This window comes from Zea mays, chromosome 1, assembly GCF_902167145.1.
Source record: "Zea mays cultivar B73 chromosome 1, Zm-B73-REFERENCE-NAM-5.0, whole genome shotgun sequence".
Lineage (NCBI taxonomy): Eukaryota > Viridiplantae > Streptophyta > Magnoliopsida > Poales > Poaceae > Zea > Zea mays.
In genome coordinates, this window is record NC_050096.1 from 196953327 (window position 1) to 196981218 (window position 27892).

Sequence of the window (27892 nt, forward strand, 5' to 3'; positions counted from 1 at the left end):
CTCACTCGAAGGTGAGGCACAGAGAAATACAATAAAACATAATACCACAAATTTGATAAGTATCATTAGTGATTACATTATTGGAGTTTCAGAAATAATAACCATAAATTTTAATGCAGCGGGAATAACTAACGGAGAAAACCGAGTAACATGGCGAAGCCTGGCCACGCTACTCCACCTGGTCCTCTCCTGCGGAAGCAATAACCCACTCGACCATCTATCCCGGTGGCAGGGATGAAGGCCAAGTCACACCAACAACCAAAGCAAGGAGGTACCTACAAAAATTGTGCCACAAGCAAGGCTGAGTATACTAATACTCAGCTAGACTTACCCGGTGTGAGGAGTCTACTCCTCTACCTCTAGATATGCAGCTGTTTGGCTGAGGGGTTTGGTTGCCAAAAGCACTAGCTGAGTTTCTAAATCAAGATTTTAACTTTGTCAAAATTAAGTGTGACTCTCTTAAGGCTAAAAGTGTACTATCTACTCATTCATAGTGACAAGCATTTTTAGCAATCAACATCTTGTATCATCTCAACACAGTTCCACTTATTACTCAATGTAGCAGCATGGATCAAGCAGTCTCATTAGCTGCGAGAAGCAGACGATTCGAATCGAGTTTTTATCCTTGCAAGGTAAACCTAAACACACGACATGCAGGGGCACTCCGTCCCCACACACATCAACCGTCCCCATCGATTCCCTGGCAACAGATCAGGGCTCACCGCCTTGGCGTACAATGCCCCACTGACCCCGACTGGCCGTCGTGCAGTGACCGCACTTGTACCCACCATAACCGGAATGGGAGACCACGTCTCAGGTCGCGTGAGGGGTAAAGTCTGCGGGCAGGTTCACTCAGGTACTAGGCTTACCGATTTACCATATTTCTCGGTATGTGTTTAGTACGTTCAAACGCTTGACTCACGGTACCACACCTTAATCCTTATTCAACTTTTTATCCCGTGGACAACCAATCCCCATGGATTGTTGCCCACAACCAACATTAGTTCGATATGAAAGTGGATACAATCAATGTCCTGATCTCGCGCGAGTGCTAGAAAAATCACTCGTCTTCTACCGAGATCCTACTTAATAAAGCAGCTACTCGACCTAGCATACTAGTATTCATCTCAATAGGAAATCCTGAGATCATGCAACTAGGGTTTCAAACAGTTCCTACACTTAAGTGCACAATCAATCCTACAATCATTAAGTGAAGTAAAATAGCATAAATAACAGGTTATGTATAAAACCGGGGCTTGCCTTTAATTTAACACTTAAGTAGTGTTTGTTGGGGGGGAGGTACTCGCTTGGCGAGCATCCACTGGTTATGTCCATCCTTCGGGTCGTCTACCAACTGCGTCTTGTGGTTGGCACCACATCACTGGCTCGATCATCATCTCTCGGTCCTATATGAGGTGCAAGATGCATATGTATGAATATAATGGAATAGCACAAGGTAGCACAGGATATATAAAGACACACGGTAGCGAGCTAGGCACTTAATTTTAAGACACCGTAACCAACCACATGCTAGCATTAGCTATCTACACTCTATCGAGCGCACCACATCAATACCACTGGAAGGACGACGATTACTACCTATAATTAACCAACACACACAGGACATCACAAGTATGAGCATTTATTTAATTAGCTACGACTTTTCATTAGTTCTTCTATTAAGCACACAAAAAGCATCCCAACACAAGTTCAATAGAGGACCTATGCATCAATGTCGATAGACTCCTATATCACAATCAACTACAGCAAGAAACATACAAAACATGACACGCGTGCATTATTAAGCTTAATCATGGCAAATCTACATTAATTTAGTGCTAACCAACCATTTTTAGCCAAAAGGGTGAACTAACAACTAAATAAGCACTAGCAGAATTTTTTGGACAGCAATACAGCAGTCACTTGTTTTAATCATAACTCTTCAATTATTAGTCCAAAAATATCAAACTAGGACTTTCTGGAAAGCTTAAAAAGTGAACTACAACTTTGGTATTTTCATCACAACATGATTCAACACTTAGCAAGGTCAAAACGTGCTAATACAACAGCGCTGTCCAGATTTGGACAGATTCAGACTTATGACTTTAAAAAATCATAACTGAAGATTCAGGCATCCAAACAAGGTGATCCTAGACTTTCTGGAAAGCTAATTAAATTGTCTACATATCATTTATAAACATCTCAAGGTGATTCAATATTTAACTAAGGATAAACATCACTATAAGACTTTGCTGTCCAGAACTGGACAGATTCAGTCTTCATATTTGAAACATTCATAACTCAAGCTTCAGACCACCAAAAAGAGTGATCTAAGACTTTTTGGAAAGCTCAGCAAAAGCACTACATCACTTTTATAATCACTAAGAAGTGATTTAATGTTTAACTAAATCAAACAACACAGTTTTCGAAATCTGTTTCTGACGGTGGACAGAACACAGCAAGCAGTTTGTAAAATTCATAACTCTTAAACCGTCAGGCCTATAGTTATGAAATTTTAACACAAGCAAGATAAGAAAAGCCTCTACAACTTTCTTATAATGATCATGAACAGGTTGCAACATTAAATTGAGCAAACAATACAATTTCTGAAATCTGTACAGAATTTGGACAGATTCAGTTACTGAATTTGTAAAAAGCATAACTCCTAAACTGTCAGACCTATGGCTGTCAAATTTTAACACCAGCAAGATAATAAAGTTGTCCACAATTTTCTTGTGACCACCAATCACTGATTTCAACATTAACTTAAGCAACCATTGCAATTTCTGAAATCTGTTCAGAAATTCGACAGATTCAGGTGCTGGACTTGTGAAAAGCACAACTCCTAAACGATCAGGTTTATGGCTGTCAAATTTTAGTACAAGCAAGATAATCATGTTATCTACAACTTTTCTATAGCATATATCTAGAGAAAACACAATTTAGCTCATCAAACATACAACACACCGAAAACAGTACGTGCAGTCCAAAACAGCGATTAATAAATTTCAGCTTCTATTTTCTTCAAAAATCACCATGTTCTAGCGATTGGAATTACTCTAATACTTTACCGTTTGTTAGAGTTAAAACAATCAAATTAGGATCTACCAGTCGACTTACAAATTTTTATACAAGTTATTACGTGCGTTAGGACTACCATCCACAATAAATCAATGCATTCACCACAAACTTCAATCTATACCAATACAATTTTTAAACACGCACCACATCGACCAAATTTATACGAATCGACGACCACCAATCTCTATCTCGAAATCATGAGCACGACCATATTACGACCTACCGCCAAAACATTTCAACCACATCTATATAATTTATTAATCAAGTCAATCGAGAGCGACATGCATCGGCTCACCATAAACAAACCCAATCGACGTTTGCAAGAATGACGGTGATTCCGATTTGTGCATCGCTACAAACATCGACGAGCGGCTTGCCTTCTTCTCCACGCCAAACACGGGGTTCCTCTCCTCCACAAAACAAAACAAAGCAGCACACATTCATGATTAATCATAGAAAAATAACGTCGATGCGGAATCGAGAAAGGAGCGTCGCGGTCTCACCGGGGCGAACGACGACGGCGGCGGGGCTGCGCAAAAACAGCAAACCACCGACGGGCATCACGGCGTGCTGCTCACTGCGCAATAAAACAGCAAGCCGACAGCGCGCGGAGCCGTCGGGGCTGCTGCACATTTTGTCGAGCACCCAGCAAGCATCAATGGCGCAGGCGCAGCAGCACACACGCAGGAAGGAAACCGAGTCGCAATGCATGGAGGGAATGCTCCACGGCATCTGCTGCAGCGCGCCATGGGAGAGGGCTGCGTCTGCGAGGAGAGGCGGGGCGAGCTGCTGCTGTGTCCTGCCGTGAGGGGAGATGGAGCTGAGCTCCCTGTTTGCTGCGCGCCGTGGACAGCAGGGGAGGAAGAAGACCCGGCTGCTGTTGCGCGAGGGAGAACGAGCAGGGGAAGAGAAGGGGCATCGGCATGGAGTAGGGAGCTGCACGGCTGAAAAAAAAGGGCGCCATGGGAGGTGGAGCTCCTGCTGCTTTCTATGGAAAAAGGTAGGGCGCAGGGGAGAGGAGCCAAGCTCCATGCTTGCTGCCGCTGCGCGAGGGAAGCCGGAGAGGAGGGAGACGCAGGGGAACAGGGGAGCCGCGCCATGGATAAGAGCTCGGCAGCCATGGAGCTACTGCACACGCCCAGGAGAATAGAGGGGAGGAGAAGAAGCCGCTGCCATGCCTGAAGGGGAGAGGCGCCTGCTGCTGGCTTGCTCGAGGAAGGGAAGGAGAGGAGGCGCCATGGGAGGAGCACGGCTCCCTGATGGTTGTTGCTGCCGTGAAGAAGAAAGGCAGGGAAAAGCTGTGGCGGCTGGAAATTTTTTGAGGGGTGGGAGTGCAAAATAACCATGTGCAAGGAGAGAGGGCTGCTATTTATAGAGAAACCCTAGGGTTAGGGTTGCTTAGTGGGCTGGGTTGGGCTGGCCCAAAACATGTAATCGGGCTGCGCTAAATTTATTTTTCGGAATAAAATGCTCTCGCGGATTTTGTCTCAACAGAGAACAAAGCGAAATACAGTTCGGACGAATGGACGATTGAGCGATTAACTCGGCTGAGAGTCTGATTTGAATTCGTTCGGAAAATAATTCCCTACACGTGATTCGAAAATAAATCATCCTGAGATTTGATCAGCTTTCGGATTTTTAGTCGAAGAAGGCGAAGTGTGATAATTTAAAATCGCTGTCGATACGGGGGTTTGAATTCGGTTCGGACATGAGATATTTGGCCGAGTCGAGTAAGAAATAATTAGAGGACGACGTACTGAGTATTCCGTGTGAGAGTACGGAGTCAGATTAATTTTTGGACATAGATCGAAGGTTGAGGATTTAGACTCGGGCACAGCTCCACTAACAATAGTCGAGTGTTTTGATTAAATGATCTTTAGACAAGATTTTATAAATCGAGAATGATTAACGGGTTGGCATTCGAGCCGAGAAATAAAAAGTTTTAACATGCTCCGAAATTGGCTGTTTCTCGCGATCGATTAACTCTGAATTCGGTGAACTTCCAAGAGAAAGCCTGATAAATAGAGATAGGCACGATCGAGAAATAGAAATTTTTACTGAGCGTCCGAGATTAGGATTAATCTCGCGACGTAACACGAAACTGACACCTGGGGTGTCACAGAAGACTTTGGAGTCGGAGTCCTCTGGTGCACCGGACATGTCCGGTGGCACACCGGACAGTCCGGTGCGCCAGACCAGAGGAGCCTTTGGTTGCTCCTTTGCTCTTTTGTTGAACCCAACACTTGGTCTTTTTATTGGCTAAGTGTGAACCTTTTGCACCTGTATAACTTATATACTAGAGCAAACTAGTTAGTCCAAAGATTTGTGTTGGGCAATTCAACCACCAAAATTATTTAGGAACTAGGTGTAAGCCTAATTCCCTTTCAATCTCCCCCTTTTTGGTGATTGATGTCAACACAAACCAAAGCAAATATAAAAGTGCATAATTGAACTAGTTTGCATGATGTAAGTGCAAAGGTTGCTTGGAATTGAGTCAATATAAATACTTACAAGATGTGCATGGATTGCTTCTTTGTTTTTAACATATTGGACCACATTTGCACCACATGTTTTGTTTTTGCAAATCCTTTTGTAAATTCTTTTCAAAGTCCTTTTGCAAGATAGTCAAAGGTAGAATGAATAAGATTTTCAAAGCATTTTCAAGATTTGAAATTTTCTCTCCTTGTTTTAAATGCTTTTCCTTTGACTAAACAAAACTCCCCCTCAAATAAATTCTCCTCTTAGTGTTCAAGAGGGTTTTTAAAAAATCAATTTGGAAAATACTACTTGCTCCCCCTTTAGAACACAAAGAGATACCAGTTTTGAAATTTTCCATCCAATTGAAAATCATTAATTTTAAAATTAGGGTGGTGGTGCAGTCCTTTTGCTTTGGGCTCATATTTTCTCCCCCTTTGGCATGAATCGCCAAAAACGGAGTCATTAGAGCTCTTAGAAGTACTTTCTCCTCCTTTGGTCATAAAATAAATGAGTGAAGATTATACCAACGTTGGAGAGTGATGCGGAGCGACGGCGAAGGATGAGTAGTAGAGCGGAGTGGAAGCCTTTGTCTTCGCCGAAGATTCCAATTCCCTTTCAATATACCTATGACTTGGTTTGGAATACACTTGAAAACACATTAGTCATAGCATGTAAAAGAGACATGATCAAAGGTATTCTTATGAGCTATGTGTGCAAGTTTAGCAAAAGAAATTCCTAGAATCAAGAATATTAAGCTCATGCCTAAGTCTGGTAAAAGATTGTTCATCAAGTGGTTTGGTAAAGATATCGGCTAATTGATCTTTAGTGTTAATGTATGAAATCTCGATATCCCCCTTTTGTTGGTGATCCCGAAGAAAATGATACCGAATGGCTATGTGTTTAGTGCGGCTATGCTCGACGGGATTGTCGGCCATTTTGATTGCACTCTCATTATCACATAGCAAAGGGACTTTGGTTAATTTGTAACCGTAGTCCCGCAGGGTTTGCCTCATCCAAAGTAATTGAGCGCAACAATGGCCTGCGGCAATGTACTCGGCTTCGGCGGTAGAAAGAGCAACCGAATTTTGCTTCTTTGAAGCCCAAGACACCAAGGATCTTCCCAAGAACTGGCAAGTCCCCGATGTGCTCTTCCTATTAATCTTACACCCCGCCCAATCGGCATCCGAATAACCAACCAAATCAAATGTGGATCCTCGAGGGTACCAAAGCCCAAACTTAGGAGTATTAGCCAAATATCTCAAGATTCGTTTTACGGCCGTAAGGTGTGATTCCTTATGGTCGGCTTGGAATCTTGCACACATGCATACGGAAAGCATAATGTCCGGTCGAGATGCACATAAATAAAGCAATGAACCAATCATCGACCGGTATACCTTTTGATCCACGGACTTACCTCCCGTGTCGAGGTCGAGATGCCCATTGGTTCCCATGGGTGTCTTGATGGGCTTGGCATCCTTCATTCCAAACTTGCTTAGAATATCTTGAGTATACTTCGTTTGGCTAATGAAGGTGCCCTCTTGGAGTTGCTTGACTTGAAATCCTAGAAAATACTTCAACTCCCCCATCATAGACATCTCGAATTTCTGTGTCATGATCCTACTAAATTCTTCACATGTAGATTTGTTAGTAGACCCAAATATAATATCATCAACATAAATTTGGCATACAAACAAATCATTCTCAAGAGTTTTGGTGAATAAAGTAGGATCGGCTTTGCCGACTTTGAAGCCATTTGCAATAAGGAAATCTCTAAGGCATTCATACCATGCTCTTGGGGCTTGCTTGAGCCCATAAAGCGCCTTAGAGAGCCTATAAACATGGTTAGGGTACTCACAGTCTTCAAAGCCGGGAGGTTGCTCAACATAGACCTTCTCCTTGATTGGTCCATTGAGGAAGGCACTCTTCACGTCCATTTGATAAAGCTTGAAGCCATGGTAAGTAGCATAGGCTAATAATATGCGAATTGATTCAAGCCTAGCTACGGGTGCATAGGTTTCACCAAAATCCAAACCTTCGACTTGTGAATACCCCTTGGCCACGAGTCGAGCTTTATTCCTTGTCACCACACCATGCTCGTCTTGTTTGTTGCGGAAGACCCACTTGGTTCCTACAACATTTTGGTTAGGACGTGGAACTAAGTGCCACACCTCATTCCTTGTGAAATTGTTGAGCTCCTCTTGCATCGCCATCACCCAATCCGCATCTTGGAGTGCTTCCTCTACCCTGCGTGGCTCAATAGAGGAAACAAAAGAGTAATGCTCACAAAAATGTGCAACCCGAGATCGAGTAGTTACCCCCTTATTGATGTCGCCGAGGATGGTGTTGACGGGGTGATCTCGTTGGATTGCTTGGTGGACTCTTGGGTGTGGCGGCCTTGGTTGTTCATCCTCCTTGTCTTCATCATTTGCATCTCCCCCTTGATCGTTGCCGTCATTTTGAGGTGGCTCATCTTCTTGATCTTCTTGTTCAACATCTTGAGCCTCATCCTCAATTTGAGTTGGTGGAGATGCTTGCATGGAGGAGGATGGTTGATCTTGTGCATGTGGAGGCTCTTCGGATTCCTTAGGACACACACCCCCAATGGACATGTTCCTTAGCGCTATGCATGGAGCCTGTTCTTCACCTATCTCATCAAGATCAACTTGCTCTACTTGAGAACCGTTAGTCTCATCAAACACAACGTCACAAGAAACTTCAACAAGTCCTGAGGACTTGTTAAAGACTCTATATGCCCTTGTGTTTGAGTCATATCCTAGTAAAAAGCCTTCTACAGTTTTAGGAGCAAATTTAGATTTTCTACTTCTTTTAACAAGTATAAAACATTTGCTACCAAAAACTCTAAAATATGAAATATTTGGCTTTTTACCGGTTAGGAGTTCATAGGATGTCTTCTTGAGGATTCAGTGAAGATATAACCGGTTGATGGCGTAGCAAGCGGTGTTGACCGCTTCGGCCCAAAACCGATCCGGTGTCTTGTACTCATCAAGCATGGTTCTTGCCATGTCCAGTAGAGTTCGATTCTTCCTCTCCACTACACCATTTTGTTGTGGAGTGTAGGGAGAAGAGAACTCATGCTTGATGCCCTCCTCCTTAAGGAAGTCTTCTATTTGTGAGTTCTTGAACTCCGTTCCGTTGTCGCTTCTGATTTTCTTGATCCTTAAGCCGAACTCATTTTGAGCTCGTCTCAAGAATCCCTTCAAGGTCTTTTGGGTATGAGATTTTTCCTGCAAAAAGAACACCCAAGTGAAGCGAGAATAATCATCCACAATAACTAGACAGTACTTACTCCCGCCGATGCTTATGTAAGCAATCGGGCCGAATAAATCCATGTGTAGTAGCTCCAGTGGTCTGTCACTAGTCATGATGTTCTTGTGTGGATGATGAGTGCCAACTTGCTTCCCGGCTTGGCATGCGCTACAAATCCTGTCTTTCTCAAAATGAACATTGGTTAGTCCTAAAATGTGTTCTCCCTTTAGAAGCTTGTGAAGATTCTTCATTCCAACATGGGCTAGTCGGCGGTGCCAGAGCCAACCCAAGTTAGTCTTAGCAACCAAGCAAGTGTCGAGTTCAGCTCTATCAAAATCTACCAAGTATAGCTGACCCTCTAACACTCCCTTAAATGCTATTGAATCATCACTTCTTCTAAAGACAGTAACACCTATATCAGTAAATAGACAGTTGTAGCCCATTTGACATAATTGGGACACGGAAAGCAAATTGTAATCTAATGAATCAACAAGAAAAACATTGGAAATAGTATGGTCAGGTGATATAGCAATTTTACCCAATCCTTTGACCAAACCTTGATTTCCATCCCCGAATGTGATAGCTCGTTGGGGATCTTGGTTTTTCTCATAAGAGGAGAACATCTTTTTCTCCCCTGTCATGTGGTTTGTGCACCCGCTGTCGAGTATCCAACTTGAGCCCCCAGATGCATAAACCTACAAAACAATTTTAGTTCTTGACTTTAGGTACCCAAACGGTTTTGGGTCCTTTAGCATTAGAAACAAGAACTTTGGGTACCCAAACACAAGTCTTTGACCCCTTGTGTTTGCCCCCAACAAATTTGGCAACTATCTTGTCGGATTTATTAGTCAAAACATAAGATGCATCAAAAGTTTTAAATGAAATGTCATGATCATTTGATGCATTAGGAGTCTTCTTCTTAGGCAACTTAGCATGGGTTGGTTGCCTAGAACTAGATGTCTCACCCTTATATATAAAAGCATGATTAGGGCCAGAGTGAGACTTCCTAGAGTGAATTCTCCTAATTTTGCTCTCAGGATAACCGGCAGGGTATAAAATGTAGCCCTCGTTATCTTGAGTCATGGGAGCCTTGCCCTTAACAAAGTTGGACAAGTTCTTAGGGGGAGCATTAAGTTTGACATTGTCTCCCCTTTGGAAGCCAATGCCATCCTTAATGCCAGGGCGTCTCCCATTATAGAGCATACTTCTAGCAAATTTAAACTTTTCATTTTCCAAGTTATGCTCGGCAATTTTAGCATCTAGTTTTGCTATATGATCATTTTGTTGTTTAATTAAGATCATGTGATCATGAATAGCATCAATATCAATATCTCTACATCTAGTACAAATAGAAACATGCTCAACGGTAGATGTAGAGGGTTTGCAAGATTTTAATTCTACAACCTTAGCATGTAGTATATCATTTTCATTTCTAAGGTTAGAAATAGTAACATTGCAAACATCAAAATCTTTAGCCTTAGCAAGCAATTTTTCATTCTCAATCTTAAGGCTAGCAAGAGAATCATTCAATTCCTTAATCTTAGCAAGCAAATCATCATTATTATTTCTAAGATTGGGAATTGAAGCATCACAAACATGAGAATCAACCTTAGCAATTAATCTAGCATTCTCATTTCTAAGGTTGTCAATAGTGTCATGGCATGTGCTTAGCTCACTAGATAATTTGTTACATTTTTCTACCTCTAGAGCATAAGCATTTTTAACCTTAACATGCTTCTTATTTTCCTTGATTAGGAAGTCCTCTTGGGAGTCCAAGAGATCGTCCTTTTCATGGATGGCACTAATTAACTCATTTAATTTCTCCTTTTGTTCCATGTTAAGGTTGGCAAAAAGGGTAAGCAAGTTATCCTCCTCATCACTAGCATTATCATCACTAGAGGATTCATATTTTGTGGAGGATTTAGATTTAACCTTCTTCTTTTTGCCGTCCTTTGCCATGAGACACTTGTGGCCGACGTTGGGGAAGAGGAGTCCCTTGGTGACGGCGATGTTGGCGGCGTCCTCGTCGGAGGATGACTCGGTGGAGCTCTTGTCGGAGTCCCACTCCCGGCAGATATGGGCATCGCCGCCCTTCTTCTTGTAGTATTTCTTCTTTTCTCTCCTCTTTCCCTTCTTGTCGTCGCCCCTGTCACTGTCACTTGATAATGGACATTTAGCAATAAAGTGACCGGGCTTACCACACTTGTAGCAAACCTTCTTGGAGCGGGGTTTGTAGTCTCTCCCCCTTCGTTGCTTGAGGATTTGGCGAAAGCTTTTGATGATTAAAGCCATCTCCTCATTGTCGAGCTTGGAGGCGTCAATTGGTTGTCTACTCGGTGTAGACTCCTCCTTCTTCTCCTCCGTCGCCTTGAATGCCACCGGTTGTGCTTCGGACGTGGAGGGTTCATCAAGCTCGTTGATCTTCTTGGAGCCTTTGATCATGCATTCAAAGCTCACAAAATTCCCGATAACTTCCTCGGGGGTCATTTGAGTATATCTAGGATTACCACGAATTAATTGAACTTGAGTGGGGTTAAGGAAAATAAGTGATCTCAAAATAACCTTAACCACCTCGTGGTCATCCCATTTCTTGCTCCCGAGGTTGCGCACTTGGTTTACCAAGGTCTTGAGCCGGTTGTACATGTCTTGAGGCTCCTCCCCTTGGCGAAGACGGAAGCGATCGAGCTCCCCCTCGATCGTTTCCCGTTTGGTGATTTTGGTGAGTTCATCACCCTCGTGCGCGGTCTTGAGAAGGTCCCAAATCTCTTTTGCATTCTTCAACCCCTGCACTTTGTTGTATTCCTCCTTGCTTAGAGAGGCGAGGAGAATGGTTGTGGCTTGGGAGTTGAAGTGCTCGATTTGGGCCACTTCATCTGTATCATAATCTTCATCCCCTACGGATGGTACCTGTACACCAAACTCAACAACATCCCATATACTTTTGTGGAGTGAGGTTAGATGAAATCGCATTAAATCACTCCACATAGCATAATCTTCACCATTAAAAGTTGGTGGTTTGCCTAATGGGACGGAAAGTAAAGGTGTATGTTTAGGAATGCGGGGGTAGCGTAGGGGGATCTTACTATACTTCTTACGCTCTTGGCGCTTAGAAGTGACGGACGCCGCGTCGGAGCCGGAGGTGGATGTCGATGAAGAATCGGTCTCGTAGTAGACCACCTTCCTCATCCTCTTCTTCTTGTCACCACTCCGATGCGGCTTGTGGGAAGAGGACTTTTCCTTCTTCTCTTTGTGATGTGAAGAAGATATTTTCTCCTTTCCTTTGGAGGAGTCCTTCTTCTTCTCTTCATGGTGTGAAGAAGATCTTTTCTCCTTTCCTTTGGAGGAGACCTTCCTTTCTCCTTCCTCTTGGTGTGGAATTCTTCCGATGAAGTGCTCCCTTGGCTTGTAGTGGGCTTGTCCCCGGTCTCCATCTCCCTCCTTGGTGTGATCTCCCGTCATCACTTCGAGCGGTTAGGCTCTAATGAAGCACCGGGCTCTGATACCAATTGAAAGTCGCCTAGAGGGGGGGGGGGGGTGAATAGGGCGAAACTGAAATTCTCAAAAATAATCACAACTACAAGCCGGGTTAGCGTTAGTAATATAATAGAGTCCGCGAGAGAGGGCGCAAAACAAATCTCAAGCGAATAATGAAGTGAGACACACGGATTTGTTTTACCGAGGTTCGGTTCTCTCAAACCTACTCCCCGTTGAGGAGGCCACAAAGGCCGGGTCTCTTTCAACCCTTCCCTCTCTCAAACGGTCCCTCGGACCGAGTGAGCTTCTCTTTCTCAAATCACTTGGGAATCAAAACTTCCCGCAAGGACCACCACACAATTGGTGTCTCTTGCCTCAATTACAAGTGAGTGTTTGATCACAAGAAAGAATGCCAAAGAAAAAGAAGCGATCCAAGTGCAAGAGTTCAAATAAACACTACAAATCACTCTCACTAGTCACTAGGGCTTTGTGTGGAGTTAGGAGAGGATTTGATCTCTTTTGGTGTGCTTTGCAATGAATGCTAGCTCTTGTATAGTAGTTGGAAGCTGGAAAACTTGGATGCCATGAATGGTGGAGTGGTTGGGGTATTTATAGCCCCAACCACCAAACATGACCGTTGGTGGAGCTGTCTGTCGTATGGTGCACCGGACAGTCCGGTGCACACCGGACATGTCCGGTGCGACAGCCACGTCACCAACTAGCCGTTGGATCGACCGTTGGGGTTCTGTCTTCTGGGCCCGCTTTGATGTCCGGTGCACACCGGACATGTACTGTTCAATGTCCGGTGCGCCTGCTCCCGCGTGCCTGACGACTGCGCGCTTCTGGCGCGCATTAAATGCGCTGCAGGTAGCCGTTGGCGCCTGAAGTAGCCGTTGGCCCGCTGTTACACCGGACAGTCCGGTGTACACCGGACAGTCCGGTGTACACCGGACAGTCCGGTGAATTTTAGCGGAGCGGCTGGAGTGAAAACCCGAGGCTGGCGAGTTCCTTAGGCCTCCTTTCCTTGGAGCACCGGACATGTCCGGTGCACACCGGACAGTCCGGTGAATTGTAGTGGAGAGGCCTCCGGAAATTCCCGAGAGCGAAGACTTTGGAGTCGGAGTCCTCTGGTGCACCGGACATGTCCGGTGCGCCAGACCAGAGGAGCCTTTGGTTGCTCCTTTGCTCTTTTGTTGAACCCAACACTTGGTCTTTTTATTGGCTAAGTGTGAACCTTTTGCACCTGTATAACTTATATACTAGAGCAAACTAGTTAGTCCAAAGATTTGTATTGGGCAATTCAACCACCAAAATTATTTAGGAACTAGGTGTAAGCCTAATTCCCTTTCACTAAGGTTTTTAGTTTGAATTCAAATTTAGTTTCAAACCTTGTACAAATTTGTTATCAAATCATATTATGAAATGAAAAGTACAAATTCTAGAAATATATTTATATTATTTTTTATTTTCATATCATTTCTCTTCTTAATCTTAAACCCTAGTTTTCAAGGTAGGGCTTAATCCAATTTCTAGTCATTTTATATTGTTATTATTTTTATTTAATGCACAAACATAAAAACTCCAACAAATGCACTTTCTTTTATTTTAGAATCATTATTTTATTTAGTCACTCTCAATTACATAGGTGCTCTTTTTATGATGCAAATAAGGCACACAAAATGAGGAGCTCTCTCTATTATTCTTTGTATACAACTTCGAGTATTACAAATCCTACCCCCCTTAAAAATAATCTCGTCCTCGAGATTCAGGAAGATCTAGGGAAAAGGTGGGGAAAATCTATGCGAAGCTCTTCTTCTCTTTCCCAAGTTGCTTCATCTTCACTGTGGTGGCTCCATTGCACTTTGCACATCTTTATAACCTTATTCCTCGTAACTCGAGTCAAAGTATCCAAAATCTTGATGGGGTATTCAGCATAAGTCAGGTCATCTTGAACATTAAGGTCTTCCATTGGTAATTGTTCTTCAGGCACCCTGAGGCATTTCTTCAGCTGAGATACATGAAAGACATCATGAACATCCGCAAGATGATCCGGTAACTCCAATTGATATGCAACTTCTCCCACTCGCTTTAAGATTAAGAAGGGTCCAATAAAGCGAGGGGACAATTTTCCTTTGACTTTAAATCTTCTCATACCCCGGAGTGGTGACACCTTCAAATAGACATAATCTCCTTCCTTAAACTCAAGTAGTCTTCTCCGGGTGTCTGCATAACTTTTCTGCCTTGACTGTGCAGTTCTCAAATTCTCCCTTATTTGCTGAACTTGCTCCTCTGCTTCCTGTATAATCTCAGGCCCAAACAACTGTCTTTCACCAGTTTGATTCCAATACAAGGGAGTCCTGCACTTCCTGCCATACAAAGCCTCAAACAGTGACATCTTCAAACTGGCCTGATAGCTATTATTATAAGAGAACTCCGCATACGGCAAACTCTTATCCCAACTTCCACCATGTTTAAGAGCACAAGCTCTTAACATATCCTCTAGCACTTGGTTAGTCCTCTCAGTCTGCCCATCAGTCTGTGGATGGTAAGCCGAACTAAAATTCAATCTTGTATCCAATGACTCGTGCAACTTCTTCCAATATTGAGAGGTAAACTGTGATCCTCGATCTGACACAATCTTCTTTGGCACACCATGTAGGCATACAATCCGTGCCATATACAACTCTGCCAACTTGGCTCCTGAATACGTGGTCTTCACTGGAATAAAGTGGGCTACCTTAGTTAGCCTGTCCACAATCACCCATATAGAATCATATCCAGCAGACGTGCGGGGTAATCCAACAATGAAGTCCATGCCAATCTCTTCCCATTTCCACTCAGGTATCTTCAGTGGGTGCAATAATCCGGCTGGCCTCTGGTGTTCAGCTTTAACTCTTTGGCATACATCGCACATAGCCACATGTGCAGCCACATCTCTCTTTAGTCCATACCACCAATACTTTTGCTTCAAATCCTGATACATCTTAGTACTTCCAGGATGGATAGAATAAATTGAGTCATGTGCTTCCTTCAATATGGTTTCCCGAAGACTATCAATATCGGGAACACAGATCCGATTCTTGAACCATATCGTGCCTTGCTCATCCTCTGTGAATTCCGGGCCTCTACCCTCTGTTATCAAATCCTTGATCTCCTGGATTTTGGCATCACCAATCTGTCCTTTGCGGATTTCTTGCTCCAATGTAGGTTCCAATTCGATGATAACTCCTTCCGTATGTGTAACAATTCCCAGGTTGAGTCTCTCAAAATCTTTTGCTAATTCATCAGGTAGCTGGACAACAAAAGCGGAGTGAACATGCTCCTTCCGACTCAAGGCATCTGCAACCAAATTTGCCTTGCCTGGGTGATAGTGAATCTCCAAATCATAATCCTTAATGAGCTCCAACCAACGGCGTTGCCTAAGGTTGAGATCCTTCTGAGTGAATATGTACTTCAAACTCTTATGATCCGTATATACTTGGCACTTAGTCCCCATAATGTAGTGTCTCCAAATCTTAAGTGCATGCACAACCGCTGCCAATTCCAAGTCATGAGTGGGGTAGTTCAATTCATGCTTCCGCAACTGACGAGATGCATAGGCAATCACATGACCATCTTGCATAAGCACACATCCAAGTCCTTGGCCACATGCATCACAGTAAATGTCAAATCCCTTCTGCAGATCTGGCATAATCAATACTGGAGGTGACATCAATCTCTCCTTCAATTGATCAAAACTCTCTTGGCATTTCTCATCCCACTTGAATTCTCTTCCTTTCTCCAAAAGCGATGTCATGAGCTTAGCAATCTTAGAAAATCCTTCAATGAATCTCCGATAATATCCTGCGAGTCCCAAGAAACTCCGAATCTCCGTAACTGTAGTGGGCACTCTCCACTCCATTATCTCCTTTACTTTAGCAGGATCCACAGCTATTCCTCCATTAGAAATAATATGACCAAGGAATGGCACCTTGTCAATCCAAAACTCGCACTTGCTGAACTTAGCATAGAGTTGATTATCTCGTAACTTCTGTAGCACCAACCTTAGATGTTGTTCATGATCACTTTCATTCTTAGAATAGATAAGAATATCATCGATGAATACCATGACGAATCTGTCCAAATACTCCATAAACACCTTATTCATCAAATTCATGAAGTAAGCTGGTGCATTGGTTAGTCCAAATGACATAACAGTAAACTCATATAATCCATATCGAGTTGAGAAAGCCGTCTTGGGAATATCCGATGGTCTAATCCTCATCTGATGGTAACCCGATCGGAGATCAATCTTCGAGAATACCCTGGCTCCTCTCATCTGATCAAATAAATCCTCAATACGGGGCAACGGGTACTTGTTCTTCACCGTAACATCATTAAGAGATCTATAATCCACACACATCCGTTGCGATCCATCCTTCTTCTGCACAAATAATACCGGTGCTCCCCAAGGTGAGGAACTCGGACGAATGTAACCAGCCTCTTGTAACTCCGTCAACTGCTTCTTCAGTTCCTTCAACTCCTCTACGGACATTCTATATGGCCGTTTAGAAATAGGGGCGGTCCCAGGTAAAAGATCAATAACAAACTCAACTTCTCTATCAGGTGGCATCCCTGGTAACTCCTCTGGAAAGACATCCGGAAAATCTCTAACCACCCGGATGTTGTCACCAACAAACTCCTCAGGCATAAAGAACATTGCACGCATGGATGAGGAGGTTACTGCAATATTAACTTGAAATCTTTCTCCTTTAGTGGTAGTGAGTTCCACGGTACCTCTACCACATGCTATAACGACCTTTGCCTTTCTTAGCCATGACATACCAAGGATCAGATCTATACTGCTTGACTCTAATATTATAGCAGTAGCTCCAAATTCTCTACCCATAATTGTTAATGTCAATCTACGTGTCATTTGATTCGCCTCAACAGGCCCTTTAGGTGTAATTACTATCATGGGTTTTCTCATATTTAGCAGTGGTATTTCATTTGTGTTGGCATATCTAGCAGACATGAATGAATGTGTAGCACCAGAATCAAATAATATCGTTGCAGGAATTGCATTAACATAAAACATACCAATTACGAGGTCCCCACCATCAGGAGTATCATCAACGCTGACTTGATTCACCCTGGCTATAGAATATCCCTTGCCAGGGGTCTGTTGCTTGTTCTGAGCTGGAGTAGTAGCAATCCTCTGTGGGCAGACATTTGCATAATGACCAGTCTTCCCACACTTGAAACACGTAGTGCCTAGACTCTGTCCTGCAAACTTCGTCGGGGTGCCAGTGGGAGTAGCCTGTCGAGGAGGTGGAGTCCTCAGTGGTGATTGCTGAACTGGGCGCGATCCTCCTGGTCGAGTCGGTGTACCCTGTGGTGAACTGTAGCGAGGACGAACACTGCTGCTTCCTTGTCCTTGAGATATTGCCTTTCTCTTCAAATCACCCAGCTGAACACGCTTGTGTTCAATAGCAAGAGCCTTATCCAGCAATCTCTGAAATGATGGAAAAGTGTGTGCAACCAGTGCATACTGTAGGGGTCCATTAAGTCCTTCAATAAAGTGCTCCTGCTTCCTCTCATCCTCAGCAACTTCCTCTGGAGCATATCTCGACAACTGAATGAATTTATCCCTGTACTCGCTGACTGACATGTTGCCTTGCTTTAATGACAGAAACTCCTTCTTCTTGATCTTTATCATCCCAGCTGGAATATGGTAGTTCCTGAACTGCGTACTGAACTCTGCCCAAGTAATAGTATCAGCAGCATCGTGGGCAGCAGTATAAGAATCCCACCAATCAGCAGCAGGACCGGTCAGACGTCCAGAAGCATATAAAACCTTCTCCCGGTCAGTACATTGTGCAATATTCAGCATCTTCTCAACGGACTTCAGCCAATCATCCGCGTCCAGTGGATCAGGTGAGCTAGCGAATGTAGGTGGCTTATGACTCATGAACTCTCTATGCTTGTCTCGGGGTGGAACTGGTGGTGGTGGTGGAGGCAGTGGCACTTGTTGCTGTTGTTGTTGTTGTTGTTGCTGTTGTTGAAGTTGTTGTTGCAGCTGCTGTTGTTGCGCCCTCCTTTCTTGGCGTATCTCATCTCTCTCCTGGCGCAACTCCTGGCGTATATCTTCTCTTTCCTGACGCATTTCCTGGTGTTCTTGCTGCATCTGGGCACGCATATCAGCCATAGTGTCCGCCATTTGCTGCATCACCGCCATCTGAGCAGCAACCAGTGGGTCAACTCCGCCTGGTGGAGGATTTGGAGGGTTCATCTCTGCAGGTTGTGGCTGGGGTTGTCTGTATATTCTCCGAGTGTGTTGGTTAGGAGGCAAATCAATTCCACCACCCCTCCTGGTATTGACCATCTGAGTTAGATACATATGGTAAGAAAATAGTAGCCAAGGCAGTAATTACAAATCATGTTACTTTGGGGGATTTATTAGTTAAGCAGTTTAATATTTTACCCACCATAGTTAATTTATTACCTTATGCTGGCACATGCTAAGATGTCCATATAATATTTCAATCAATCAAAGAAGCAAATCAGGCATTGATCATCAGCACAATCAACCAACATTTTTAAATAGAGAAAATAGTTTAAATTTTTGTCTTAGGTTCCCTATCTCTTAAAAAGATCATAGGATTTCAAGGTGTGAAATCCATCTTGTCTTAGAGTAGAAAAGATGAGAGTAATCAGAGTGGAATAGCAAAAGGTGAGATAGGATCAAGATGAGATAAGTATAGAATGAATCAGAGTAAGGTAAGTAGGGAAGGGTTTTGTCCATTTCTATCTAGGTTTCGTCCTACAGTCAACATTTCCTCTGATACCACTTCTGTAACAACCGGTTTTAAGGAACAAAGCCGGGTGCATCTCATACATGCGCCAAAGAAGACGACATATATAATAACAGAGTGTATAGAGATAAATGTCATAAAACATCAGAGTATTTATTACATAGCGGAAGACTTATTACAAAATAAAAGTGTAAACATAAAACGAACTAAGGATCGTCGGCGCCAATGTCGACTGAGAAACGCCACCTAGATCAGATCGAACTCCTCAGTGTTAGGCGGCTCCTCTTCGACCACCTGTTCTTCTCCTGTGGGGGGGGTGTGAGACAGCAAGAGTGAGCTCACATACGTTCATAGCTCAACAAGTCGTGGGGAATAATGTGACATGAACTCACCAAAGGTGGGAGTTCATGTAGTGTGAGGCTAATCAATGAAGTAAAGGCTGAGGCTGAGCATTGCTTTTATAAGTTGGTCAAGATTTTATTAGCAATTACTAAGTGTAAGTAAATACCAAACCTTAATAATAATAAAGAACAATAATAGTAAAATAATCCCAAATGCGATGCAAATGTCAAATTGAATTTAAGTTCCATAATTAATCATGTGAGGGTCCGAGCCGCTCATGACCGTGAGCACGGCTAGTATACTAGTTTTACACTCTGCAGAGGTTGCGCATCTTTACCCACAAGCCGTGTTACCCATCTGCCAAGGGGTCATGAATCCCATACACCTCTACCAAGGAAGCGAGGCAGGGTAACACTACGAGGCCTTTACAAAGTTCCACTAGCTTCAGACTACCCGCTACAGTTTATAGGAAGCTCCAGTGCAGGGTTCTTGCCTGACCGCCATCGCAGCAAAATCAAACAAGGACCTCCCTACACTGACCACTCCCCTACTGCCCTTGCCCCTTTCGGGTAAGGTAGCCCTCCACTAGCTTTCCTAGTTAATCAGCCAAGGGCGTCCCATTAAACCCTTGTGGTAGCACTGTTTTCCCGGGTGGTCGCTCCATGTTCCCATTAATTTAATGATCTTAACATGAACAGTAATAATAACAAGATAATAACAAAATAATCCTGAGTAGTGTATCTCCATACCCAATCCACATAAAGCAATAGCAAGTACTACCCAAAAATGTTTCAGGGGTGAACAAGGTATAGAGGTAATCAAAACTGGGTAACATAAAGGCTCCCATCAAAATTAACCTATGCAGATCATTAAAATTAATAAGAACATGGCTGGGAAAAGTAAGTGATCAAGGACACAACTTGCCTTCAATGAGCTCCTCCTCAGCTATCTCTACTTGTTGAACCTCAGTTTCCACAGTGGCTTGCTCGTCTACTCGCATCAACACAATACATACATAGTATAGCCAAGATCAACATCACACCAAACAGATGAATAAAATATACAGTAAAAATCTACACATTAAAATGAGATCATAGGAACTGGAATCACTAAATTTGGAGTTATAGAATTCAAGTTATGAATTTTCTAAGATTTAATGTGCTTAAAATAGAATTAAATGACAAATTAATTTTATTACTGCTTTCATGTCAAAACAGTGATACTAAATGATAAAGAATATTATTACAAAATTTTAGAAATTGGAATGGCTAAATTTGGAGCTAAAATGAATTTTCTATGAATTAACTAAGTTCTAGGAATTATTTTTGTATTAAAAATACATTTACTAATTCATTTATACATTTTAAACGTGCTCTGGACTGGGCCTCGATTCCTGGATAGGTCAGGGGCTAGTGCAGAAGATTCCCTAGACCCAATAAATAGTGAGTGAGGACGGCGGGTTGGTTTTATGATTCTGCGGGGGCTCTTTTATAAAACGTACCCGTGAAGGGGTAACTTCTAATCTGAGCCATCCGATCAGGAATCTAGGGCTCAAAATAGATCAAGTGTTATATGAACCGGTATTGAATAATGGCCACTGGATCAAGATCCGAGGGCCCGAAGCCAAGACGCCGCCCAGATCTAATCGTGTGCGTCGACTATGGATCCAACGGCCACAAATCTAAATACCCCAAATCAAACCTAAGCCGATCATCCACAGATCGACGGCGCACAACGGTTAGGATGAAACGGTACGCGATCTTCTAATCCGAGCCGTCGATCAACAGACGGACGGCCCAGATGTCTCCCCCAATTCCTTTGTCGAGCTACGGTGGCGCCGCCCAGGGCACACGGCGGACCATCGCCGGACTTGTGCGATTCGGCCACACGCCGCCCGAGTTTCCAATCCAACCAAGCCACACTAAGCCAAAGGTAGGGCGAACCCGATAGAGCCCCCAATTTAATGTTTGACTGATGTTACCGCCCTGGCCATGGAGTAGAGCGGGTCCACGGCGGCGCATAGATTCCGGTGAGTAATTCCAGGGGTTCTTGTAAGCTAATTTCAATTCAAGTTGGTGCAACACGATGGGGGTATGAAGTACAAGCGAAGGATGGGATGTTTACCATGGTTTTCGCTGCGCCAAGCTTCGGCCACGGTGAGGTGTGGCCACGGTGACCGCCCAACCCGGTGAGGAATCCTCGGTTGATTCGAGCTTCGCTTTATGCCGCGGCGATGCCAATTTTGTCCACGAGGATGCCACGAAAGTGGTAGGGCAGTCGCACGCCCCCAATTTACCACGTCGGTGAAGAACGGCTGCAACAGAGCTCCCCCTTTCTCCCGCCCTTTACGGCAATGGCGCGCCCGACCTTCGGATCGCGAGTGTGGCGAGTATGGTGGGGAGTTTGCGGGTGGATGAGAGGGGCAAGGAGGGGCGGCTCAAATACCCACGGACGTGGCCCTGTAAGCCGTTTCCCCCTCCCGATCCATCAGCGCGAAGATCCCGGCGAGGTTGTTAGCAGCGCGCGCGAGCTGACAGCAGAGGGGATAACCCTGACACCAGGGCCCCACATGGAAGTCACCCGGCGCGCGTGGAGATGAAAAGGAGTCCGACGGCTTGGGTCCACGAGTCAGCGAGGCGCGCGCGAGCTGAGTGAAGGGGTCGGAGTGGCTGACGCGCTGGCCCCGCGCGGCAGAGGCATCGAGCGCGCGCGCGGGATGAGGAACTGACCCGCGGGCCCCAGTCCTCAGTGGGCGTTGCGCAGCGTGGCTCGAGTGGGCTGGCGCGAGAGTCACCTTAGGTGGGCCGAAATGAAGCAGTCGGTCCAGGTAAGCTTTTATTCTTTTTCTTTTTTTATTTTTCTTTCTATTTTCTTCATTTCTAAGGTTTTTAGTTTGAATTCAAATTTAGTTTCAAACCTTGTACAAATTTGTTATCAAACCATATTATGAAATGAAAAGTACAAATTCTAGAAATATATTTATATTATTTTTTATTTTCATATCATTTCTCTTCTTACTCTTAAACCCTAGTTTTCAAGGTAGGGCTTAATCCAATTTCTAGTCATTTTATATTGTTGTTATTTTTATTTAATGCACAAACATAAAAACTCCAACAAAGGCACTTTCTTTTATTTTAGAATCATTATTTTATTTAGTCACTCTCAATTACATAGGTGCTCTTTTTATGATGCAAATAAGGCACACAAAATGAGGAGCTCTCTCTCTATTATTCTTTGTATACAACTTCGAGTATTACAAAAGCGAAGGCCGGACTTCGCACCAGCTACTGGCCCAAAGTAGGCATCTGGCGAGGGCATACTTCGCCAAGCACCCAACCATGCGCCAGGGGCCACACTCCATAACCAATGAATTCCTCAACCAAATCACGCCCGCTGCTCATGCGGGCAGCGCACCGGAGGGCCCCTTCGTCCTCATCATCCTCCGCCACCTGAAATTGTGGGAATGCCACATAACAATGGGAGCACATTACGGCCGCGGGGAGCCCTGGGAGGTCTTCGACTTTGCTTCCTGAAACATAAAACCAATAATCCCACCAGTTGCCCCACTTGTTGCGAGCACAGGGAACCAATTCCACGACTTCCGCCGAAGTCTTCCTAGTCCTCGGCGTCAACGTGCACGATCCAAACTGTGCAATCTTACTCCCAATCTTTCTCTTTTGCCAGTGCAGACAGTAATTCTTGGCGAAGACCTCTATAGAAGGTTGACCACCGAACAAAGTCACCGCCCAGACATACTTCGCCAGCGCCACCACGGCGTTAGGTGTCAACTGGTGGACCTGGACCTCAAACCTCTGCAAGACCTCCACCACGAAACGATGCAGGTAGGCGAAGGCCGGTGAAAGGGAAATAGGGTCAAACCTTTTCCAAATGAATTTTGGTGGTTGAATTGCCCAACACAAATTATTGGACTAACTAGTTTGCTCTAGAATATATGTTCTACAGGTGCCAAAGGTTCACAACAAACCAATACAAAGACAAAAGAAAGGGTTCAAAACAAAGGAGCAAAGTTAAACTAAAGGCAGCCCTAGTCTGGCGCACTGGACTGTCCGGTGCACCACCGGACAGTGTCCAGTGCACCAGGGTGGATCAACTCAAACTTGCGAGCCTCGGGAATTTAGGGAGGCCGCTTCGCTATAATTCACCGGACTGTCCGGTGTGCCAGCGGAGCAAAGGCTATTTCGCGCCAACGGTCATCTGCAAAGGAACAGTAAAAGCAAACAGTGCGCGCCTGCGTGCGTAGAAGTCAGAGCAGGCGCCAGAAGGCGCACCGGACAGTGAACAGGACCTGTCCGGCGGCCCCACTTGTCAGAGCTCCAACGGTCGGAACCCAACGGCCTGTTGACGTGGCTGGCGCACCGGACAGTGTCCGGTGGCGCACCGGACAGTGTCCGGTGGCGCACCGGACTGTCCGGTGCGCCATGCGACAGAAGCCTTCACCAACGACCATATTGGTGGTTGGGGCTATAAATACCCCCAACCACCACACTTCAATGCCATCCAAGTTTCAGCCATTTGCATTCAATACAAGAGCTCTAGAATTCACTCCAAGACATAAACAAAGAGATCAAATCCTCTCCCAAGTCCAAAGTTCATTCCAATCAAATAGTGACTAGAGAGAGTGGCATTTGTGTTCTTTTGAGTTCTTGCGCTTGGATCGCTTTTCTTCTTCTTTCTTTCTTGATCCCAACTCAACTGTAATCAAGGCAAGAGACACCAATTGTGTGGTGGTCCTTGTGGGGACTTGGTGTCCCGATTGATTGAGAAGAGAAGCTCACTCGGTCTAGGTGACCGTTTGAGAGAGGGAAAGGGTTGAAAGAGACCCGGTCTTTGTGACCACCTCAACGGGGAGTAGGTTTGCAAGAACCGAACCTCGGTAAAACAAATCACCGCGTCTTACTCTTCATTTGCTTGTGATTTGTTTTCGCCCTCTCTTTCGGACTCGATTATGTTTCTAACGCTAACCCCGGCTTGTAGTTGTGCTTAAGTTTATAATTTTCAGATTCCACCTATTCACCCCCCTCTAGGCGACTTTCAATTGGTATCAGAGCCTAGTGCTTCATTAGAGCCTAACCGCTCGAAGTGATGTCGGGAGATCACGCCAAGAAGGAGATGGTGACCGGCGAGAAGCCCGCTACAAGTCTCAGAAAGGCTCCATCAAGGGAGTCCGGCTCCAAAGGAAAGGGAGAATCACACTCCCACAACAAGTCGCATCGGAGTGGCGACAAGAAGAAGAAGATGAAGAAGGTGGTCTACTACGAGACCGATTCTTCGTCGCCATCCACCTCCGGCTCCGACACGCCGTCCATAACTTCTAAGCGCCATGAGCGTAAGAAGTTTAGTAAGATTCCCCTTCGCTATCCCCGCATTTCCAAACGTACTCCTTTACTTTCCGTCCCATTAGGCAAACCACCGGTTTTTTATGGTGAAGATTATAACATGTGGAGTGATAAAATGAGGCATCACCTAACCTCACTCCACACTAGTATTTGGGATGTTGTTGAGTTGGGAGTGCAGGTACCATCACCGGGGGATGAAGACTATGACTCGGACGAAGTTGCCCAAATCCGGCACTTCAACTCCCAAGCCACCACTATACTCCTCGCCTCTCTAAGTCGAGAGGAGTATAACAAGGTGCAAGGGTTGAAGAGCGCCAAGGAAATTTGGGACGTACTCAAGACCGCGCACGAAGGAGACGAGGTGACCAAGATCACCAAGAGGGAAACGATCGAGGGGGAGCTGGGTCATTTCATGCTCAACCAAGGAGAGGATCCGCAAGCCATGTACAACCGGCTAAAGACATTGGTGAATCAAGTGCGCAACCTCGGGAGCACCAAGTGGGATGACCATGAAATGGTCAAGGTTATTCTTAGATCTCTCATGTTTCTTAACCCCACTCAAGTTCAATTAATTCATGGTGATCCAAGATATAAACTAATGTCTCCTGAGGAAGTAATAGGAAAATTTGTGAGCTTTGAGTTGATGATCAAAGGCTCAAAGAAGATCATCGAGCAAGGCGCCTCCTCCGTACCCGAGGCACAACCTGTTGCATTCAAGGCAACGGAGGAGAAGAAAGAAGACTCTACACCGAGTAGGGTCCCCATCGATGCCTCCAAGCTCAACAATGAGGAAATGGCGCTCATCATCAAGAGCTTCCGCCAAATCCTCAAGCAAAGGAAGGGGAAGGATTACAAACCCCGCTCCAAAAAGTTTTGCTACAAATGTGGTAAGCTCGGTCATTTTATCGCTAAATGTCCGTTGTCTAGTGATAGTGACAGGGATAACGACAAGAAGGGGAAGAAGGAGAAAAAGAGGTACTATACGAAGAAGGGTGGTGATGCCCATGTTTGCCGGGAGTGGGACTCCGACAAGAACTCCACCGACTCCTCCTCCGACGAGGATGCCGCCAACATCGCCATCAACAAAGGTCTTCTCTTCCCCAACATCGGCCACAAGTGCCTCATGGCAAAGGATGGCAAGAAGAAGAAGGTAAAATCAAGGTCCTCCACAAAATATGCAACTTCTAGTGATGAGGATAATTCTAGTGATGATGAGGACAACTTGCTTACTTTTTTGCCAATCTTAACACGAAACAAAAAGAGGAATTGAATGAATTGATTAGTGCTATTCATGAGAAGGATGAACTCTTGGATAGCCAAGAAGACTTCCTAATTAAAGAAAATAAGAAGCATGTTAAGACTAAAAATGCTTATGCTCAAGAGGTAGAGAAAAATGAGAAATTAACTAGTGAGCTAAATACTTACCATGACACTATCTCCAACCTTAGGATTGAGAATGCTAATTTAATTGCTAAGGTTGAGAAGTCAAATATTTGTGACGATTCAATTGCCAATCTTAGAAATGATAATGCTAATTTAATTGCTAAGATTGATAAATTGAATGCCTCTCTTGCTAGCCTTAGAAATGACAATGAAAAATTAATTGCTAAGGCTAAAGACTTAGATGTTTGCAATGTTTCCATTTCCAATCTTACAAATGAGAATGCCATTTTACATGCTAAGATTGTTGAATTAAATGATTGCAAACCATCTACATCTACTGTTGAACATGTTTCTATTTGCACTAGATGTAGAGATGTTAATGTAGATGCTATTCATGATCACCTTGCTATGATTAAACAACAAAATGATCATATAGCTAAATTAGATGCTAAAATTGCCGAGCATGAATTAGAGAATGAAAAATTTAAATTTGCTCGTAGTATGCTTTATAGTGGGAGACGCCCTGGCATTAAGGATGGCATTGGCTTCCAACAGGGAGACAATGTCAAGCTTAATGCCCCTCCTAAAAGATTGTGCAATTTTGTTAAGGGCAAAGCTCCCATGCCTCAGGATAATGAGGGTTACATTTTATACCCTGCTGGTTATCCTGAGGATAAGATTAGGAGAATTCATGCCAAGAAGACTCATTCTCACCATGCTTTTATTTATAAGAATGAGGCTTCTAGCTCTAGGCGTTCTACACATGTTAAAATGCCTAAGAAGAAATCTCCTATTGCATCAAATGATCATAACATTTCATTTAAGACCTTTGATGCTTCATATGTGCTAACCAACAAATCAGGCAAAGTAGTTGCCAAATATGTTGGGGGCAAACACAAGGGCTCCAAGACTTGTGTTTGGGTACCCAAGGTGCTTGTTTCTAATGTAAAAGGACCCAAGACCGTTTGAGTACCTAAGAACAAGGCCTAAATTTGTTTTGTAGGTTTATGCATCTGGGGGCTCAAGTTGGATTATCGACAGCGGGTGCACAAACCACATGACTGGGGAGAAAAGGATGTTCTCCTCCTATGAGAAAAACGAAGATCCCCAAAGAGCTATCACATTCGGGGATGGAAATCAAGGGTTGGTCAAAGGATTGGGTAAAATTGCTATATCACCTGACCATTCTATTTCCAATGTTTTTCTTGTAGATTCTTTAGATTACAACTTGCTTTCTGTTTCTCAATTATGCAAAATGAGTTACAACTGTCTTTTTATGGATACAGGTGTTACTGTCTTTAGAAGAAGTGATGATTCAGTAGCCTTTAAGGGAGTGTTAGAGGGTCAGCTATACTTAGTTGATTTCAATAGAGCTGAACTCGACACTTGCTTAATTGCTAAGACTAACATGGGTTGGCTCTGGCATCGCCGACTAGCCCACGTTGGGATGAAGAATCTTCACAATCTTCTAAAGGGAGAGCACATTTTGGGACTAACCAATGTTCACTTTGAGAAAGACAGGATTTGTAGCGCATGCCAAGCAGGAAAGCAAGTTGGTGTTCATCATCCACACAAGAACATCATGACGACTGACAGGCCACTGGAACTCCTCCACATGGACCTATTCGGCCCGATAGCTTATATAAGCATCGGCGGGAGTAAGTACTGTCTAGTTATTGTGGATGATTATTCTCGCTTCACTTGGGTATTCTTTTT

At 44.1% G+C, this 27892-nt stretch overlaps 1 protein-coding gene across 1 annotated transcript; it reads right to left on the bottom strand.

Annotated features, from left to right (window-relative positions):
- Positions 1-31: 31 nt before the first annotated feature.
- LOC103642707 (uncharacterized) lies at positions 32-4415 on the bottom strand. The gene is made up of 4 exons (XM_035964211.1): positions 3585-4415; positions 3377-3491; positions 1261-1406; positions 32-275 (listed from the first exon to the last, which is right to left on the bottom strand). Exons 1-3 carry the CDS (start codon positions 4111-4113, stop codon positions 1394-1396), a joined length of 657 nt encoding a protein of 218 aa, XP_035820104.1. The 5' UTR covers positions 4114-4415; the 3' UTR covers positions 32-275; positions 1261-1393.
- Positions 4416-27892: the final 23477 nt, after the last annotated feature.

What these genes read in the sequence shown, in the direction of transcription:
- LOC103642707 (XM_035964211.1), bottom strand. Translation starts at nt 4,113, where the DNA reads ATGGAGCTTGGCTCCTCTCCCCTGCGCCCTACCTTTTTCCATAGAAAG. An exon ending in CGCCGTCGTCGTTCGCCCCG is followed by an intron (nt 3,492 to 3,584) that starts GTGAGACCGCGA and finishes TGTTTTGTGGAG; the next exon opens with GAGAGGAACCCCGTGTTTGG.